Source organism: Mauremys mutica, chromosome 3 (assembly GCF_020497125.1).
Source record: "Mauremys mutica isolate MM-2020 ecotype Southern chromosome 3, ASM2049712v1, whole genome shotgun sequence".
Taxonomy (NCBI): domain Eukaryota; kingdom Metazoa; phylum Chordata; order Testudines; family Geoemydidae; genus Mauremys; species Mauremys mutica.
In genome coordinates, this window is record NC_059074.1 from 102,976,463 (window position 1) to 102,994,535 (window position 18,073).

The window sequence follows — 18,073 nt, forward strand, 5'->3', positions numbered from 1 at the left end:
ATACAGGAGGGCACTGAAAACAAATTCTTGTATATCATTAGGATTAGTTTGAATTATCAGAACACACAGCAGCCAATCTGATTTCCCCACATTACTTCCAGCATCAGCTTAGGTCTTGAATAGTTCATTACTGTGCAGTATTATAGGCAGAGTCAATAGCACCCCTTACTATCAAAATTGTCCAACACTTCCAAGTACATGACCCTGTTTTCAGTTGCTTATAACTTTGCCAAATTTCAATTGTTTAGGCAAAAACTTCTCTGTCAGGTGTCTGCCTCAGAATGAATTTTTTTTTTTAAATTTTCAGCCAAAATTATTCACTTATAAGGCTAGTGAAAAATACATTTTGCCCATGTTAAAAAAAATCCTGGCAACCTTTTTCTTTGAAAAGTTTAGTACTGACATGCTTTGGGGACTTGAAATTTGGCAGAGAATTTGGCTTTGTGTCAGGGACTAGCTTTTCGCTGTGAAAATCCACCCAAATTTGGACCAAGTTCTAAACTTTTGAAAAACGGCAGTTGGCATATGCTCAGTATAGACAGACTTTAGCAGCAAAATTCCCCAGATTCCATCTGCACTGGGCATGCCGCAACCTGAAGCTGTAACTGCTGCTCTGAGGAGATGTGTGTTGCACTGTACTGGGTCCAGGCCAATGTCCCCTCTAATTTTTTACATCCATGTGCGGAATGAATTTTGTAATGTGCACCAATACGGAGATGATGTATGATGGGGGTGGGGCCAAGGGGTTTGGAATGTGGGAGGGGGCTCAGAGCAGGGGCAGAGAATTTGGGTGCAGGGAAGGTGAGGACTCTGTCTGAGGGTGCAGGATCTGAGGTGGGGCCAGGGATGAGGAGTTTAGGGTGCGGGAGGGGGCTCAGGGCAAGGGCAGAGGGTTGAGGTGTGGGGTTGAGGGCTCTGGCTGGGACTGGAGGTTGGCAGGAGGGAGAGGAAAACAAAGAACTGTGGGGGGAAGAATGGCACTGAGAACCAGTGGGGTGCAGGAAGGAGGAGTGGAGGAGAGGTAAACAGATCTGATGAGAAGTTAGGATGCAGGGGGAGAACTGAGCCTGGCTGGGCAAAGAGATTGGGACAAGGAACTGGAGGGAGTGAAAATGGGGGGGGGGGGGGGTTGGGGGAAGGAATTAATTAAGATTGGATGCAGTAGTACCAGGGACTAGGAGTAGTAGGGCTGGAGAGGTGACTGGAGGCCAGGGTAAGGAGAAGACAGATTGGATGAGGAGCTGGGATTGGGGGAGAACTGGCCAGGCAAGGAGACAGAAAACAAGGAGCTGGGGGAAGACTGGAACTGGGATGGGAAGTATGGAGGAGTGAGCCTAATAGGGCAAGAAGACTGGGGTGAGAAATCTGAGAAGTAGAGACCGGAACTGACCAAGTGAAGAGAAAGGACTGGCATGAGGACCCAAGGGTAGGGAAAAGTCAGGACTGGGACAGATTCAGCTTGGAGGGAATGGGGCTGAGGGGTCACACTTGGGGGAAATCAGTAGAAGAGTCTGTAATTAGACATGCCCCTCCACTGCCTGGAGTGGAATCCAGGATTCCAGAGTCTCACCATTCCTCAGCAAACGTCTGTGAAACCCACTGGCAAATTCTGTGTTTCAACTCCCTCAGTGCTGGTCCCCACATAGGATGACAGCTTACCACTGCTATCAGTTGCTCGATTAGCTCAAGCAGCAGAGGCCTGTACGATGAACCTAAAAATTCCAACCCTGTCAATGACCCACATGGGTGTCAAGATAATGCCACATAATTAAATATTTATTTTTTCAGTTTTATTTTTTTTTAAACCTAAGAAATTGCATTTAGAAACTATATTAAAATTATTAAAGGCTGTAAGGTCAAATATTCAAAAGTTAGAAAATACCAGAACTAAGGTTGCCTTGTGCATATGCATTTACGATACAGTCTTTAATATACATGATCACATACCGTTTTGTCCACAGAACTCTTGCCTCATTCAGTACACAGAATGTAGGGTGCTCTTTTAAGCAGCTATTCATATTTTTTGCGTCCTTGTTCAATGTGTCGCTTCATGTCTAATTTCTGTGCATTGTTCATGCTCTGTTCTGAAGACAGAATTATTCATTTCCTCAGAGGCTTTTTCTATGGTGCTCATCACAATAGTATCCAAATACTTCCCAAATATGAATAGATTTATTTTCACAACAACAGGGCCGGCTCCAGGAACCAGCCCAGCAAGCAGGTGCTTGGGGCAGCTAAGGGGAAGGGGTGGCACATCGGGTTCTTCGGCGGCGGGTCCCTCGGTCCCTCTCAGAGGGAAGGACCTGCCACCGAATTGCCGCCAAAGAAGAAAGTGGTGCGGTGGAACTGCTGCCGATCGCGGCTAATATTTCCCCCCCCCCGCCGCTTGGGGCAGCAAAAACCCTGGAGCCGGACCTGCACAACAAGCCTGTGAAGTGAAGGAGTATGATTATTCCCATTTTACAGATGGGGAACTGTGACACAAAGATTAAGGTAAAAAGTATCCAGAAATTTTTGGTGCCCAATTTAAGATACCTAGTATCTGATTTTTCAGAGTACTTAGCATTATACAGAACTTTTTATGTTCAAAGCACAGCTCCCATTGACTTCCGTTGCAGTTGTGAGTGCTCAGTGCTTCTGCAAATCAGACTCCAGGGTCTCAAGTCAGAATATGAAGAATACAAAATTAGTGATCAGCTGAGGAAAAGTCTGGTTTAAGTGACTGCTTAGCACCACATGGGAACTTTGCACCTGAGACAGAGATAGAGCAATCTTCTCTGAGATCCTTCCTGTCCCACAAACAAAGACAGTAGGCAGACGATTTTGGAAGTGGATCACTGGCTAAGTAAGTGGTGTAGGATTTTGTTTTGGAAAACATTGGTCCACCTTCTATAGGGAAAAGGGGCTACATAGTTTGGACGGCTTCCAGACTCAGTAGATGGGGGATCAATTTCCTTGGGGACAGGCTGGCAAGAGAAGTCAGGAGAAGATGTGAGCATTCAGCACAAAATCAAGGATGAGAGAACAAAATTTATCAAGGAACCAAAGGACACAAGAAGAAGAAATTCTTGCATTGCCTATATACCAATGCTATGAGATTGGATAACAATCAAGAGGAATTGGAATTGCTCATTTATGAGTGTAAATTTGATCTAGTTGGTATTACTGAAACATGATAGGAGGACTGCCATGACTGGAATGTTAAAATCACTGGTTATAACCCATTTTGAAAAGATCAAGTGGGCAAAAGGGGAGGTCAAGTGGCATTAGATGTCAATAATAAAAATAGATAGATAGATAGATAGATAATCCTAACAATGATATTGGTTCATTACTAGATGGAAATGGTAGAATAATCAACAAAAATACTGAAATGGCAGAAGTGTTCTGTAAATATTTCTGTTCTGTATTTGGGAGAAAAACAGATGAGATAGTCATATAATATTGTAACACTCTTCCCATTCCACTAGTATCTCAGGAGGATGTTAAACAGCAGCTACTAAAGTTAGACATTCTTAAATAAGCAGGCCGATTACTTACCACCAAAAGTTTTAAAACAGCTGGTTGTGGAGCTTGCTAGACCATTAATGCTGCTTTTCAATAAGCCTGGAAGCACTGGAAAAGTTCCAGAATACTAAAAGAAAGCTAATGTGCCAATATTTAAAAAGGGTAAACAGGATGATCTGGAAAAAAAGAACAGGAGTACCTGTGGCACCTTAGACACTAACCCTGTCGGCCTGACACTGATCCTACACAAGATAACAGAGAGGCTGATATAGAACTTGATTAATAAAGAATTAAAGGAGGGTAATGTAATTAATGCCAATCAACAGGTGTTTATGGACAATAGATCCTGTCAAACTAACTTGATATCTTTTTTTGATGAGATTACCAGTTTGGCTGATAAAGGTAATAGTGTTGATGTAATATAGACTACTGTAAGACTCATAGACTTTAAGGTCAGAAGGGACATTTGACTTGGTACCTCATCACATTTTGATTAAAAAAAACTAGAAAAATACAAAATTAACCTGGCACGCATTATATGAATTACTGGCTGACAGGTCTCAAAATGTATATATAAACGGGGAATCATCAAACGGCTGTGTTTCTAGTGGGATCCCACAGGGGTCGATTACTGTACCTATGTTATTTAACATTTTTATTAATGACCAGGAAGAAAACATAAAATCATCACTAACAGTTTGTGACTAACAAATATTGGGGCATGGTAAATAATGAAGAGACAGGTCACTGATTCAGCTTGATCTGGATCACTTGGAATTCTGGATGCAAAAAAATGTCTTGTGTCTCAATATGGCTAAGTGTAAATGTATACATCAAAGAACAGAATGGGAGACTCTATCCTAGGAAGCAGGAACACTGAAAAAGATTTGGTAGTTGTGGTGGATAATCACCAGAACATGAGCTCCCAGTGTGATGTGGTGTACAAAAGGGCAAAAGCTATCCTTGAATGTATAAACAGGAAAACCTCAAGCAGGAGTAAAGTGGATATTTTACTTCTTTATTTGGCACTGGTGCAACAGCTGCTGGAATACTATGTCCAATTCTGGTATCCACAATTCAGGAAGGATGTTGATAAATTGGAGTGTGTTCAGAGAAGCCTTGAGAATGATTAAAGGATTAAGAAATAAGCCTTACAGTGATAGGCTCAAAAACAAAGAGAAGGTTAAGGGGTGACTTGATTACAGTTTGTAAATACCTACATGGGAAAAAATATTTAATAATGGGCTCTTCAATTTAGCAGAAAAAGATTAACATGATTCAATGACTAGAATTTGACCAAATTCAGACTGGAAATAAGGCATACATTTTTAACAGTGAGAGTAATTAACCATTTGAATAATTTATCAAGGGTCATACTGGATTCTTTTCTTTTCTAAAAGGCATGTTCTAGGAATTATTTTGGGGAAATTCTATGGCGTGTTATACAGAAGGTTAGAGCAGATAATCAAAATTGTCCCTTCTGGCCTTGAAATCCAATCCTCCCAGGTAGCATTCAACTGCCTTAACCATACCACCACCCTTTCTTTTCCTGCAATCCCCTGCTTCACTCACTACACACCTTCCAACTTCTGCAATAAATAAAGCAGGATCCTACAGACAATAATGCCCAATACTGGTTCATCCCGAGAGCAGATCCATCCTGTGCACTTAATAGGCAGGCATCCTGTGGCAAAAAGTAGCATGTGCTCATATGAGCACATACTGTATTATAATGCATATGGCACAAAAGGGAAAAATTCTGTGGCTTAATTTTGGAATTTCCTAACTTTTGAATGCTTGACTTTGCAACATTAATAGTGCTCTTTTAGCACAGTTTTTGTGTGTGTAATATGCAATACCTTAGAAGCTCATTAAACTGGACTATATTTCAGTCACATATATGGAGCATCTGTATACCATACATGCAAATAGGAATAAGTGGGCTACTATTTCTCATTCACATCTAATATAGTATAAGAAAAGCACTGCTGTTAAGACTATAATGCTTGTTTCAAGATTTCCAGTTTCATCAAAGTAGCACTCAAGTATACAGGAACAACAAAGATCTGCTTTGGATGGGGCACACATGCATATCAGCTGCCTTGCAGAATCCTAAAGGTGTAGTAGCGAGTGATGTGTCAGCCAAAAGAATTATTTTTTCACTTGTCAATTTTCTAACAAGAAAGTTCCACTGGAATTTCTGGTGCCAAATCACTATAGTCAATGGACTAAAATCCAGTAATTAACATGATCACAAGGCAATACAGCTTATTCTGTACCTATGGAAAGTCATGATTTGTGGGATACATGCTTCTTTGCTAATCTGTCTAGTTAGGCTCAACAAGATCCTTTCTCAATCTATAACTCCCTGCATTTTATCTGAAGTCTTAATTTGTTATAAACAATCATTTGTGCATTAAAAATTTACACTCCATACATTTCTATAACAGAACACCACAATATCTGATTCTCACACAGACATACAACCACGAATCGTTAGTGGTGTTTTCTTATTCAACGTATTTTACTTAAATGACTGTAATATGGCTTTCATTGAGATTTAGAAAAAACTCAGCCCAATATTTCTGAAGTTTAACTCTGACCATAAATGGGCACATAAAGAACAGAGTCAGCATTATATGTGGGATAGCCCTAAAAAGGTATATCCATTAGCCAGTAACCTAAATTGAAAAGAACTGTATACAATCGATGCAAATTAACAGAATTTCTGTTGAGACTTCGGCCCAATATGAGTGTGTAAAACTGAAAGTACAATATGTACAAACCAGGTACATTAAATGTAATTTCATTTCCAAAAATAATGCAGTTAGTAATGTCAGGTATGATCTAAAACTTACATTACAGCACCAGAGGATGGTGCTATTAGTCTTTGTGTTGACAAAATATTTTAGAAACAAAGATGTTAGCGTTTTATGCATATATAGGTATACCACTTACGTATATTTTTATTATTTGGATTACAGTAGCACCCAAATATGCAAGACGCTGTGCAAATATAAGAACTGTCCTGACCCAAAGCTTATACTTATGCACCAGAATTGCCTTCAGCTGATCCCAAGGAATAGCAGTTAAATTACTCAAATATATTTGAAGTGTGAAAGGTAGTGAAGTAGGATAATATTGGAATAAAGGTTATTTACTAAACAAAAAGCAGGATTACCTCAAATGTGCTGTTCAATTTATCTAACATTATTCAATAAACACCTTCCAGAAATGTAACATAGTAGTGGAATATCAATCCAAGTTGTAAGGTATTAAGTACAGTAACTAAAGTTACATGATCATGTCCCAAAGAGCTAAGGAAATCAATCAGCACATAACTGATTTTTAAATTCCCAATCTGGAGACACCCTAACATATAACTGGTTTTAATATTTTACCTGATTTCCTTTATGCCCTGTGAAGATGCAGCACTTCCACTCTGTTAGTACCATCGTGTGCACTCTGCTGGTGAAATTACAACCACCCCGACCATAAATGGTCAAAGAGCTGACCTATCTGGGGGAAGTGAGTGATATTCTCTTGTGTTACTTTTATCTTTGCTTTCCACTTTCTCTTATTTCTTTTTACTACTTTGCAAAACCAGGTCATTGTGTATGAAAATTGCACTTACTTGATCCTCCACCACACTCCTCCCATAATTCAAAAGGTGCCATAGAGGCTGCAGTGTCACTAGCAGAGTGCATGTTGAGGCATCTCACAGACTGGAAGACTTGTGACTTCAGAGAACTAAAAAAAAATCCAATTATATATTGAAAACCCTCCAATTTTTTTTTTTTTTAAATAGAGTATTTTCAGGCCATACTGTCAGATATTGTCGCAAAAAAGGTAACGGCTAAAAATCAAAGTAAAGAAGTACAAACATTAAGGTTCAAACAGCAATATTCATTTGGTGTATTGCACACTTTTTTGGTAAGTTTAAAAAGTAATATTTTAAGAGACACATTTAATCAGAAAAACCATGAATAACACTGGTCCAATGCAACTAGCTTAATCATTAGTGTTAATTTTTGCATTTCCTACTTGTGATTTTAATTGTGCAACTAACAGTGAATTTACAGTTTTCCCGATTAAGTTGCTTAGGGTATTCTTCTAAAAAATTATGCAAATCTAAAGGTACCTGGCTTACCAACTTTACAAATGGCTAACAACATTCTGGACTCTGGGAAGCATTGGTGAGAAGCATTGCAATAGTGAAGACGAGAGGAAATGAAACATGGCTAAGGATTTCATTTAAGAGAAAACTGAAGCTGCTAATACAAAATGGCTATGGTTTGCAGACAGGTGAAATGGTAGGAAGAAGAGAAAAACAAGTTCAGGAAATGGACCCTGTGGATCTCCTCAGAGAAGGGGTCATTCTCAAAGACTACAAAAGAGCAATAACAGAAACAGAACTATCTCATAAGAACGTAAGAATGGGCAGAATGGGTCAGACCGACAGTCTATCTAACCCAGAATCCTGTCTTCCTACAGTGGTCAGTACCAGACACTTCAGAGGGAGTAAACAGAACAGGCAATTTCTCAAGTGATCCATTCCCTGTCTTCCAGTCCCAGCTTCTAGCAGCAAGAGGTTTAGGGACACCTAGACCATGAGGTTACATCCTTGAGCATCTTGGCTAACAGCCATTGATGGACCTATACTCCATAAACTTATTTGTTGTATCCTGTTATGCTTTTGGCCTTCACAACATGCCCTGGCAATGAGTTCCACAATGTGTGTTGTACAAAGCAGTACTTACTTTGTTTTAAACCTGCTGCCTATTAATATAATTGGGTAACGTCTGGTTCTTGTATTACGTGAAAGGGTAAATAACACTTCCTTATTCATTTTCTCCACAACATTCATGGATGGTTCAATTGTTTGAGCATTGGTCTGCTAAACCCAGGGTTGTCAGTTCAATCCTTAAGGGGGCCATTTAGGAATCTGTGGCAAAAAAATCCGTCAGTGGAAGGTCCTTGGTCCTGCTGTAAAGTTGCTTTACAGGGGACTGGACTCAATGACCTTTCCAGGTTCCTTCCAGCTCTGTGAGATAGGCATATCTCCACATAATAACTGCATGCTGTATTCAAGGTGTGGGTGTACCACGTAGTGGCATTATGATCTTTTCTGTCTTCTTATCTATCCCTTTCCTAATGGTTCCTAACACTCTGTTAGCTTTTTTGACTGCCATTACACACTGAGCATATGTTTTCAGAGAACTATCCAAATGACTCCAGGATCTTTCTTGAGTTGTAACAGCTAATCTAGACCCCATCATTTTGTATGTATAGTTGAGATTATGTTTTCAAATGTGCTTTACTTGGCATTTATCAATACTGAATTTCATCTGCCATTTTCTTGCCCAGTCACCCAGTTTTGTGACATCCCACTGTAACTCTTTGCAGTCCGCTTTGGACTTAAAATATACTGAGTCATTTTTATCATATGCAAACTTTGCCACCTCACTGTTTACCCCCTTTTTCAGATCATTTATGAAGATGTTGAACTGCACCAGTCCTAGTACAGATCCTTGGGAGACCCTACTATTTACCTCTCTACACTGAGAAAGTTGATAATTTATTCCTACCCTTTGTTTCCCTTTTAACCAGTTACTGATCCATGAGAGGACCGTCCATCATATCCCATTACTGCTGACACCGGCATAAGAGCCTTTGGTGAGGGACCTTATCAAAGGCTTTCTGAAAGTCCAAATACATTATATACACTGGATCACCATTGTCCACATTTGTTGACCCCCTCAAAGAATTCTAACATTGTTGGTACATGTTTTCCTTTTACAAAAGCCATGTTGTCAAGTATCAGAGGGATAGCCGTGTTAGTCTGGATCTGTAAAAGCAATTCCAATACATCTGTTAGTCTATAAGGTGCCACAGGAAAAAAAAGCCATGTTGACTCTTCCCCAACATATCGTGTTTGCACCAAAGTGCTATTCTAATTTCCTCTAATCACCTTTTGCATGTCTTTGACAGATTTCAGTATAGATTTTCAAGAGAGAACCAGAAATGCCTACATCTGTATAGCGGCAGTACCAAATGATGAAGCAGCCCATAGTGTCAAAAGCTGCACTGAGGTAAGCATAAAAGTAGTACCCATAATCAACAAAAAGAAGTCACTGAAGATATGCTCGAGAGCCCTTTTGATGCTATAGCCAGAGAAAACCCAAAGAGAAATCTGTCGAAGGCAGGGTTGTGCAAAAGGTGATTGGAGGACATTAGAACAGCACTTTGCTGCAAAATGCAGTTTAAAATGAGGCAGTAGCTAATGCCTATGTGTATCTTGGCCACAAGAGGGTCTAAGAGAATTCTAGAAAATTTTTGGGAGTTGAGGAAGTTAGAAAAAAATGGAAGTGGTGGTAATCAAAATAATGGGCGTAACCATTTTGGGGAAACAGAATCAAATGTAAGAGAGAAAGGAAGGTAAAAGGCAATTTAGTTTTCTTAAGGGTCATCTATATTACCAAAACTACTATGTTGTCACTGGGTCCTCTAACAGTTATATTTCATTAACTGGAATACAGTAAGCACCAAAGGAGACAAGGGAGGAGCAAAGGAAAGGAGAATTTATTATTTTATAGCACCTGTAATGTGCTAGCCAATTAAGAGGAAAGCATGGTGGCAGTAGGGCTGGATGACACAAACTAGGGCAATGAAACAAAAAGAAACCCCTCACACTTTGCTTCTAACTCTGGGAGGATGAGCAAAGAGGGTGGAAACAAACTGTTAAATATGATGGACATTTCTCTTATTTTAGATAATCATTATCTGAGCTATACAGAATAGGCCTTATTACTTAATGTTTATATAAAAGGATGAAAATGGGCAATCTATTGCATCTGGCATTTTTTAAAATAAATAACTACTGTATTTTGCGTACAGAAATTAGTAGCATATAGAGCTAATTGAAAATTTGCAAAACTAACAGTTTGACTAAAGTTTTGTAATATTTTTTTTAAAATTACATCCTGATGTCTGATCAGGTCTAGTAGTAAGGAAAACTGTCTATACACTGACATTTTAGATACATTAATAAATAATACCGCTCCATCACCACCCACTCCCTTTATAGGTAAGCAATACAGAGATGGATTCAATACAAGAACAGTTAGATTAGAAATATGTTTAGTGTTTGTAGCGGAGCGGTCAGCCCGCCCCAGTTTGGAAGGGGTTAAAAACAGTCCTGGGAAAGGGCTGCCCCGGGAGCCAATCACGAGTGGGCTTGAGGCAGCCAATCAGGGCCCAGCAAGCTCCTGGGGAGAAGGAGGTCAATCTTGCTCCAGAAGGACCTAGCTGCCTGGTAGAGACAAGGATACCTTGGACAGAGCAGTACTGTGAAAGGGCCAGCTGAGCTGGGGAGCTCTGGCCTGGTGACCTCCAAGGCTGAGGCCTTGCAGCAAAGACCTGAGGAGGTACTAGGGCTGCAGAGAGGCAGACAGGGCAAGAAAAGGCAGCAGGTCCAACCCCCTTGCCAATGATGAGTGACCATTTCAGACAGCAGTTTGCCCCTGAGAGAAGGAGCTACATGATGACTGGCAGTAGCCACTGGTGTAAGGTGCGTATAGGGGGTTGGGGCTCCCCTGGGAGGGGAGACACAGAGTGTGGCGACAAGGTAAAGGGCACTGTGGTCTGGGAGAGATGCGGGGCCTGAATTGGTGGAGATAGAGGGGAAGGTAAGGGCAGGGGAGAAACCGGCCAGAGGTGGGAGCTCCAGAGCTAGATGAGCTAATTCCCAGACTGACCAGCAGGAGGCGCCGCAGTGGTGAGTGCCCCGCCTTACTACAGTGTTATGTTAAAACAGATTAAAAGTGTTTTGTCAAAGATCATACTGGGAGTATGAATGAGAGCTGGGATTAGCCTGTTACAAGCTCTCTAGACCATCTGCTATATTCAAAATGTTTAAGAAACTATTGGAAACCTTCACCCTTTGGAAAATATTAACAAAAATATTAACAGGCTTAAGTGATTTACAAGTATCAAAATTAAGTTTTTGAAAGTTAAAGCCTTAACATTTAACAACTTAAAATATTATTTATAATATATGTAATACAGCGCTTGTGAAATGTAATCATTTAGTAATACCTACTCATTTTGAATAATTTTTAAACACTAAAGTAGGGGAAGATTTATAAAAAAAATATTCTTAGTCTTTAAAGAACGAAAAAATTATGGTAAGAGAGGAAACCTGGGAAATGCATTGTTTTCCTTTACACATGTAAATTAGGTACAGTTAAACATTTCACACTAAATCTGTTCAAAATCAAGTTAGCTGAGAATACATATACCTTTTATAGTATTAGTTTTACTAAAGTTTAAAAAATATGCAGAAGATGTACAACAATTACCTACCCACACAAAATAATCATGTAAGCTTTTTTTAAAAACAAAACTTAAGTGAATGGTTTTGCTATATTTAAAACAGAAATGCAGAGACCTGCATTTTATTCATGTACTGAAGACTGTTTCCATTAATTGTTTCATGTTATTTTCAGATATCGGAAGGGTTGTTTTGTGCCATTATAAGCTAGGATTTGGTGATGTCTCCATTATGAAATCCTGTTTTTCAGTAATTATTTATTTAATTTTAAAAAACAGCTCTTACTCCATCCAGAGCAGCATTTATGTAAAGCAAATGTCAAAAATATTGAATTGTGAATATAAAATGAAGATAATTAGCTTAACACATCTGGTTGCTATTATGTGTAATCCAATAAAAAGAAATAAAATTTGCCAAGTGAGGGCCATGATATAGTCCAGTCAGTTCTGGTATTTTGTAGAGATATGTAACTCCAATAAATGGCCACCACATGTTTACAGTATTTGCTTAAGGATTTTATTCCTCGTGCTAATATATTTGTTTAAAGTATTTCAACATGTATTTGTATGATACAACCAAAGTCTCTCAGTAAGTGTTAAAACTCCCATACATTATGATTTTTATGCTGCTATACCCTACACCAACTTTCATTTTCCAAATTGTTTTAAAATGCACAATAGTCCCAAGTCCCAGGCAGGGAACATGACATCTTTATACTTGAGGTGAAAAAGACATTGGTCATTAGGAGGTTCACAATCCAAAATAAAATGTTATAAATTGCTTTGGAGCTGTAAACGGGGGAAGAAAAGCAGCTCTGGCCACAGCTGCCATGCAATCAATCTAAAGGCAGTTAAGTATCTAGTATGATCCCCATATTGTAAGCTCAAATGAATCTGTGGATGCACACACTAATAAAATATCTTTGCCAGATCTTCCAGTTGCTCTCTCTCAACCTGCCATCTTCACTTCATTATCTCAATTAAGTTTCATAACACCCCTATTATCTAGGGATGTGCTATTCCTATTTTAAATTAGGAACATGAGGCTCAGAATCTTTCCTCAATGCTACTTCCCACCCCCAAGATGGAGCCTGGAGGAGGAGGCAGAGGGAGGCTGAAATTCTATATGCTTGGTGGACACTTCTCTGATGAATATCACTCCCATGTAACAGTTACACCTACTTAGAACAGGAGAAAGGGCAGACCCTAGAAAAAAATAACTGTGTTGTCCTGACCCTGCTACAAAAGAAAAAATTAGATGCTCCAAACATGCTCTGGCATGATTGGATATTTAATGTACTGTAGTTGGCTCCCAAAGACATTGTGGACCTTATTCACATAGCACAAGGTCTGGGGATTCTCAAAGTGACACTTCACAAACAGGCTGACAGAAAATGGTTCGAAACAAGTCTCTCTTGAGACAAGTTTTAGTGCTAAATTGTTTTCCTCCTTGATTTAGAGAAAATGGTTCTTTGTTTTTAGCATCTCTTATCTGCCAGGTTAACAGGCTTGAAGATTCACTTTAACTTTTACCTTTCTTACCGCTCATTTCAGTGTCCTGGTATTTTTCTGAAGTAAAAAAAATTAAACCAGTTTGCCACTCTCCTCTCTTGCATCCTCACCATCCTGGACTGTATACATATACAGTACATTTGAATATGAGCAAAATGCAGAGGAAGGGGAGGGCATTAAAAATACCGAGAAAAAGTTTTAGTATTCTTTGTTATTTAAATGTGTTAGTGGCAACACATTTACAGAAAAAAAAAGATCTTTGAAATCTAGGTGTGAAACTGCTAAAGCTGCTTTGAATCTAACTTGCAAAACATAAAACCAAGCTGTATCAATGCAGCAGGCTGATTAAGCATAGTCTGAGTTTATCTGCACTCAACAACTTTTGTGGTATTTAAAAACAATATATTAGCAGTAAAAAGTACACTGATAAAAATTCACATCTCATTACTAGAACTACGGTAACAAACCTTAAATTATGCAAAAAGCTAGGAAGGCAGTTTTCTTAGACTAAGGCCTTGTCTACACTATGTGGGGGGAGATCGATCTAAGTTATGCAACTTCAGCTACGTTATGTCGATGTACTTGGATCTACTTACCACAGGGTCCGCACTACACGATGTCGACTGGAGACGCTCTCCCATCGACTCCCGTTGCACTTCTCATTCAGGTGGAGTACAGGAGCTGACTAGAGAGCGATTGGCGGTCAATTTAGCGGGTCTTCACTAGACTCATTAAATCAACTGCTGATGCATCAATCGCCACATGTCAAACCCCCGGTAAGTGTAGATAAGCCCTAAAATTATTTATCCAAACACTCAGCACAGACTACATAGGTGGGACTAATGCATTGCATGAAAAATGCATGGTCCCATTAAAAAGCACAGTGTGCCACAGAAGCCACCAGATAGATTGGTGTGTGCATGTATCAGAATTCTGTGGGGTAAGCATAGTAAGCATATGGTGAATCCACTGTTAATTTGACTGTTCAAATAACAGAATGGCTATCACTAGTAATCTGAAATATTAAACCATAATCTTAGATTCTGGTTGCATCTATCAGAGAGAGTGAGCGAGCATGCACTTTGGGGGGGGGGGGGCACGAACAGGTTTGGAATCAGACTGGAGAGGAAGATAGGCTATGCTTAAATGCCACCACTGAATGCCATTTGCTATTTTAAGTATCAAAGATTCAAACAATTTCAGATTCACTTTTGTATGAAAACAAAACCTGTAAAATTTGTGTACAGAGTCTCCATCACAGAATCATCCTATTCGTTATTATAACCCTATTTGAACAGAAATTTCAAAAATTAGTGTCTTTTGGGGTGGGTTCTTTACATGCATGGTCTCAAATTACATGTTTTTTTTAAAAGCATAAAGTAATCCTTACAGCATTTTTGAGTTATGAGTACTAAATTTAACATTTTCTCTTAAAAAATAATTTTATACTCAAAACTATATCACAACATTTTAAAAGTTGCTTTACTAAGCTGAGGGAGGGGGGGCAGGAAGCATTTGAGCAACAACCAGCACTCACTGCACTTAACTAAGACCAAATCTTTAAAATGACATATCCTCCAATTTGTGAGATGGGTATGAAAGCACTATCATCTCTATTCTAGAAATATAAAAGGAACTATTTAGAATTGTACAATGGTTAACTAGCAGCAATACGAAGAAACAAAAAAAATGCAGGCTGACTATCAGGAAAAGCTACCTGACATAGATCTCCTAGGCTGTGGAAATCCAATCACTAGTGTATTTTAAAATAGTCACACCAAAACATTAGAAAATATACCAGAGATGTATGACTTTGGGATTAAAAGTGGTTTATATTCACATAAGAAACCTATACTGTTACTAAAACAGGCTCTTAATTTAAAGAATGAAAATATTTTTCTACTCTTTTCAGCTTTGTTGACTATTGCCTCCTTAGCCTATCCCCTTTACCTCTACTATTCGGACCCCGCCTTGCAATACAACTTCTTTTCAGATGCTCTTCCAGTTTACCCCCAGATGTTTTACCCTGCTACCCAGCCTGCAAAATGCCAGAGTTCCTCTTCTGCTTCACTGCCTTTTTGTCCCCAACTTCTTCCTCTTCATCTGTTCCATTATGACGACTCTGTTGGTCACTTTCTATCAAAAACAAATTTATCTTGCCTAATTTTAAAATAAGCAAATATTTGAAAATGGAACAACTAAATTAAATAAATTAATGGAGATATCCTATCTCCTAAAACTGGAAGGAACCTTGAAAGGTCAAGTCCAGCCCCCTGCCTTCACTAGCACGACCAAGTACTGATTTTGCCCAAGATCCCTAAGTGGCCCCCTCAAGGATTGAACTCATAATCCTGGGTTTAGCAGGCCAGTGCTCAAACCACTGAGCTATCCCTCCCCCCTATACATAAATGCCAGTGAGAACCAAGGTCAGCTGCAATCTCAAAAAGTACACTGTGTTCCACACAGTTCTCAAACAGGAGCACAAATTTCTAGGAACTCTAGTTTCAATACTGACAGCAACAGCTTGTAATTTTACTCTTTCGAAAATTTAAGTCAGGAGTCAAAGCCAGACACCATGCAATCTCACAGTCCTTTTAAATCCCTCCTGAATCCCCTTTTTTCCTAAAATCCATCAACCAATGACTTATATTAAAGTCAATATGGAGAAACTAAAATACATATGATGCTACTTTAGCAATACTGGAAGTATATTTAGTGCACTCATTCACATTCTTCTCTCCCCTTTGCCTGATATAATTTCCTCCAGATTCCTGTCTTCTTCATACTCAGTGTTGTGCTGTCATTTACAATTCTGAAGTCGTCTGCACCAATATAAATGTATCTTAATTTCCATTTCTCTTTTTCACAAACTTACTGCTAGTAAGGACTGCATCCCTACTAGCAGTAAGTTTGTGAAAAAGAGAAATGGAAATTAAGAGGACTATAACAATGTTTAACAGGGAACTGGATAAATTCATGGTGGCTAAGTCCATAAATGGCTATTAGCCAGGATGGGTAAGAATGGTGTCCCTAGCCTCTGTTCGTCAGAGGATGGAGATGGATGGCAGGAGATCACTTGATCATTGCCTGTTAGGTTCACTCCCTCTGGGGCACCTGGCATTGGCCACTGTCGGTTGACAGATACTGGGCTAGATGGACCTTTGGTCTGACCCGGTACAGCCATTCTTATGTTAAGAGGGAAGTTTTCAAAAGCACCTACGGAAGTTAAGAGCACAAATCTCTGACTTTCAATGGGACTTGTGCTCCTAAATCCCTTAGGTGAAAAAGTAAAAGGCACATTCAGAGAGAACAGGAATCCCCAAAAAAATTGTTATAGTGCATACAATATTGTGCATTTCTTCTCTGAATTTCTCTTCTTACATTAGTTCATGTTACAACTTTAATATGGCTTTAATGCTGACTCTGAATCCATTAAACTATTATCCAATTTTCCAGTTCATGCAACTCTGCTGGAAAGATTTGAAGTTGAGTGAACCAGATGCAGAAGAAAAAGATAACAAAAATTCTTATCTAATATTACTTAGGTTGTTAATGAGCTCTTATACTACTTGGTGCCTGGTTATCACACCACAGAAGATGGTAACCTAGCATTAAAGCCGGTTATCAAACAAAGGGCTTGTCTACACTACTGCACGTGGTCAATATAAGATACGCAACTTCAGCTACATGAATAGCATAGCTGAAGTCGACGTTCTTAGATCTGCTTACTGCAGTGTCTTCACTGTGGTAAGTCGACAGCTGACGCTCTCCCGTCAACTCTGCTTGCGCTCCTCGTTCTGGTGGAGTACCAAAGTCGACAAGAGAGCACTCAGCAGTCGATTTATCGCATTGACGCGATAAATCGACCCTCGCTGGATCGATCACTGCCCACAAGACCATAAAGGCAAGCATCAATTTTCTGGCTCTAAAAAAGAAAATGAAGATATGATCTACCAAAAGGAAAGAACTTTCATGGGGAAAGAACAGTACTGTGGACACATACTGTAAACAAAACTTATCTATTTCCAAAGTAATAGTTCATATGTTTTTAAAATTCTGAATAACTTTGAGGCCAGCCACAGTACTCTGTCCATTTGTCCTCTTCACCCCTCCCCCATTTTCCAGCTTCTAAGTGGGGGAGGGGGAGAAGGGGAGTGACAGGGGCGCGGGGGACAGCAACTGGAGAAAAATAATAGTGATTAAACACCTCTGCAAATCTTTTACAACTTCCCAAGTATGACACCAGTAGATCTATATAAGAACTTACATTATCACCATCTCAGTAGTAGCAAAGTGTTACTTAGTTAGTAAGAAGAGACAAGGAAATATATTAGAAAAAAGCATGGATAACACCCTCTATTTGTAATAAAAACAAAAAGTTACCTCTAGACCAGAATCAAAACTGAGCTGTGAGAATCTACCCAGATCAACTGTCTTTACAAAATCAAATTACACTGTATAATAATGAGAAGTACAATGAACAAACTAGTATAGTGAGGTAAATTAGCAGACAGCTAGAGAGAACATTTACAGCTCTATTCCCAGGTGCTGAAATAAAAAAGGCTTCCTTAAACTACTGGTAAGGTTATAAATGTATTACTTTAGGGAAGGTAACCCTAAGAAAACATAGCAATTAAAAATATCAAATATTAGAAGCCAGGCAATTCAAATCACACTTTGCCATGAAAAATGTTTACGTAAAGTAATATTATTGCGACTGCTA

At 39.2% G+C, this 18,073-nt stretch overlaps 1 protein-coding gene across 4 annotated transcripts in view; it reads right to left on the reverse strand.

Moving 5' to 3' along the window:
* Positions 1 to 18,073, reverse strand: part of HBS1L (HBS1 like translational GTPase) — a 131,778-nt gene that overhangs the window by 51,396 nt on the left and 62,309 nt on the right. Inside the window, exon 1 of one of the 4 annotated variants that reach the window (XM_045009689.1) lies at positions 7,142 to 7,253. The exons of 2 other annotated variants lie outside the window; for them this stretch is intronic. In XM_045009689.1, coding sequence (XP_044865624.1) covers positions 7,142 to 7,214 — 73 coding nt within the window. In that variant the 5' untranslated portion in view covers positions 7,215 to 7,253. Of the gene's footprint in view, positions 1 to 1,947; positions 2,079 to 7,141; positions 7,254 to 18,073 lie in introns of those variants that run through there. One more of the 4 variants, XM_045009690.1, reaches the window with a different exon arrangement.